The sequence below is a fragment of the Populus euphratica genome, unplaced genomic scaffold, assembly GCF_000495115.2.
Source record: "Populus euphratica unplaced genomic scaffold, PopEup_1.0 scaffold1399.1, whole genome shotgun sequence".
Lineage (NCBI taxonomy): Eukaryota > Viridiplantae > Streptophyta > Magnoliopsida > Malpighiales > Salicaceae > Populus > Populus euphratica.
Genome location: NW_011501248.1, coordinates 5874 through 9448, shown reverse-complemented (window position 1 = coordinate 9448; position 3575 = coordinate 5874). Strand labels below are relative to the sequence as shown.

The following is a 3575-nucleotide window of genomic DNA, read 5'->3' as shown; positions in this document are numbered from 1 at the left end:
GGTAACTACTGACGGAAATTTTTTGTCGGTAGTTACCGACTGAATTACAGACGGAATAGTGGCCATCAATAATGTCGACCTCAAATTACTGAAAAAAATATTTTGTCGGTAAATCCGTTGCTATTTAGCAAATTTCTGGTAGTGAATGATATAATAAACAAAATTAGAAATTTAAACACATATTGAAGACTTATCTAATTATATAAAAATAAATTGAAATATTTACCCAGTATTTTACGAACAAAATGCCCCCATGGAAACTCATGTGCTTATAACAATACGATTTCCAAATAGGTGGCATAATACTAAAGTTAGCCTCAATTGATAAATTTATGTGTTTTGTACATTAACCAACATCCCTTATTTCCCTCCCTTCAACATAAATAAAACTAAAATAGAAGAGAACTTTGAATTGGTCTTATGAAACAGATCAGAAGGGAAGACACACTAGCTTCTTGAAAGAGGAAAGGGGTGTGAGACATTCCCCTTCTTAATTTTGCTTCCTTTCTTTTTTTAAAAAAGTTATCATGAAATTATACTTAAGTTTTTTCAGATAAATAATTTTTTTAACATAATATCATAAACTTCTTTAACCACATAGCTAGAAGTTATTCCAGCAGTAAATCGCCTAACAGCTGAGCTTGATTTTCGGTTGAGAGGTGCATATATTATAGTTTAAAGACAAGAAAGTCAATTGTCCATTTAAGCCTTGTAATTTAGTTCTGATATGACATGCGGAATGGGGAATAGCTAGGTTCTAAACATTTGCACTAGTTGCCGCAACATGCATTTCCCTGGTTTCAAATATTTATGTCTCATTGAACTGAACCCTCTATTAACACCTAATGAATTTGGAAGTTATAAGCAAAATTGTCATCTATTCACCCACCTAGCGAATGCACCATCATCAAAATGTTTATAGTCAATTAATTAATACCGTGCTTAATTTCCGGCCTTGATAATAGATACATAGAATCATGAAGAGAAATTATGTAGAGATTCCAAGGTTGCCCATCACTTTTTCGTCGATGGACAACTCTGATTAATCTCCCTTTTAGTACCATTTCCCGTCCTTATTAATCTCTCTTGTATCTTCTTTAAGTTAGAACTACTGAACAATGGGTGGGGGGGTAAGAGAATAAACAAGATTTGTTTCAGTGAAGGAAACTATATGATTTCCTAGATGCTGCCTGCTAGACCTGAACGAAAGGAAGAATTCTGCACAATTACTATGATTTTCTCATTTCTTTGACACTTCATAAACAAGAAGAAAATCTCATTTTCTTATGCAGAAAGTGAACCCATCTTCAATTACATGATTAAGATTCCTTCCAAATGAAAGTTTAGACTCGTTCATCACCACTGCCAACCTTGTGTGCAGTTTACCGAAGCCCAGCCAGTCATCATTAACTTCCAATTAACACTTAAGAGCATGAAATGAGATTCCTTTCATTTGATTGGCGGAAAATGACTCATTATATTGACAATCTGAGCTCCAAATCTAGTTCTTGTGTTTCTCGTGATTCAGAATTTTGATTGCTAGAGCCCATCGAGCTACTTCGGTGTTTCTTGCTGTGTTTTTCCGGCGTGTCCTATTTAATGGAAACACGAGAGTGATTGATATCAAGACATTATCTATCACATTAAAATTCTAGTTTGAGAATCTTATTGTAAAAAATTATGAAGTATGAAAACAACACCTCAACTTGCAGAGGCAAAGGGTGTCTAGTTGCATTTGCTTGTGCATAATGTTGAGCCTCATAGATGTTATGTCCGGAGCTCCAACTGATGTAAAGAAATTATAAACATATAGATTAATTAGAAACCTAGCTAGTGTAGCTAAGGTTGAGCAAACTTCCAAGGAAAGACAAGAAAATCTAGACCTTGTTTCAATTTATTTTTTTTTAAAAAAAACCTTGTTTGGTCGAGAATTGAATTAAATAGCATAGGTAATTAAGTACCTTGCCGCAATTGAGGGTTGAAAATCACCACCATATCTGATATTCGTTCTATCATAATCACCCAGTCCCATCTGCAACAACAAGTAAAACTGATGGTATTATATAGGGACGAGACATATTGCAGAAAAGAAAAGCAATATGTGAAACTATATAATTAGTTAAAGCTCCTGCTTCTTGCAACACTATTTGCTTCTTTAATAATGACCACATATGAGATTGTGTTGGATTCTTACATATTTCACAGGCAACAGGGTTTGTGGATATGAATAACTAAACAAATTAAGCTTTCGATTTTTGTTTCTTTTAAGAAAAAATTAATCTTCCAAAGGAGTTTATAAGATCCCCTCGAAAAGCGCTTGTACGAAATGGGAATTCATTTTGAAATTGGAAGCTTGTCCTTAATTCGAATTGAGCACGGCTTGCATAATGATGGAGAGGACTACTTTCTAAACGCTAATGCAAATGCAAGTGGTTGCAACTAAACTTCTTCTATTTCTTTAAATTTTCCTCACTGGTAGTACTAACCTAGCTATATCATCATTCAAGATGCACAGTTCATGTTAATATTGTTACACATGATCACAAGATGAGAAAACATATATTGTTACTAGAATGAAATTTAGGGTTATCAATTCCATAAATAAATATTTTAAAAAAGAACAGTAAAGTAAGTTCCTATACCATGAAGTTGGGGTAACCAAAGGAAGCCGAGGATCCTGCTGTTGGTGAAAGGCTTGTTTGCACTCTTATATCCTCCTGCACATACAATATCAACCAACATACATATTTTAAGTCCACAAACTTCTACGAACTCTATAAAAACTGACCTTGATTATACCAACCACGACACAAAAAGGGAGAGGAAGGGAGAGAGTATATACCTGTTGATTGAAAGTTGTAGGGTAAGGAGTTCTGTGAAGGGAGGGATGGTAATCAGAAGCCATTTGTCCATGTAATCTGATCTTTTCCAATTGAGCAACACCAAGGCCTCTCTGTGGTTGCTTAGGCTTGTCTGAGTTGCTCTTCTTGCCTTTCCTTGAAGAACCACCTCTTTCATTATTTCCCAAGTTAGGCTCTCCAAAATAGCCGCTACCCATGATCTTCTCTTCTCTTCTCTTTTCTCTTTTCTTTCTCAAGTTGTTGTCGGAGAAAGGCTTCTTTGCAAGGTAACTATCAATATCCCAAAGCTTTCTCTTACTAGAAAGAAAAAAACTTGGTGCTGGTAAACAAGTGCTGATGAGGAAATCGGAGATCTCTTCCAGACCCTTTTTAAGCTTTTTGATACCCCAGTAATAATTGCATCGCTGGATCAGATTTGTGTACAGATTTAATAGAAATATATACTTAGATTTTAAGATCTTTTTCTCCACCAACACTTTTGCCTTCACTTTTAGAACTCCCATAAATTGTTTTTATACTACAAATTTTGGATGACGCTTATACTTAATTATTTAATACTCCTATATATATATATTTCCATTTAAATATCAGACTTTCGCTTGAAAGCCTATATATTTACACACACACATAGAGGGGGTGCTTTTACGTGGGGCTATATGGGGCCGTATTTATGTCGATGCAAAGCTGACGAAACCCTAAAAGGCCCAGCTGTAA

The 3575-nt window shown here is 34.9% G+C and overlaps 1 protein-coding gene across 1 annotated transcript; it reads right to left on the bottom strand.

The window, feature by feature from the left end:
* Window positions 1-1255: 1255 nt before the first annotated feature.
* LOC105117537 (uncharacterized) lies at window positions 1256-3362 on the bottom strand. Its single transcript, XM_011015231.1, has 5 exons — window positions 2843-3362; window positions 2643-2717; window positions 1962-2032; window positions 1701-1785; window positions 1256-1592 (listed from the first exon to the last, which is right to left on the bottom strand). The coding sequence occupies exons 1-5, from the start codon at window positions 3056-3058 to the stop codon at window positions 1476-1478; spliced, it is 564 nt and encodes a 187-aa protein (XP_011013533.1). The 5' UTR covers window positions 3059-3362; the 3' UTR covers window positions 1256-1475.
* Window positions 3363-3575: the final 213 nt, after the last annotated feature.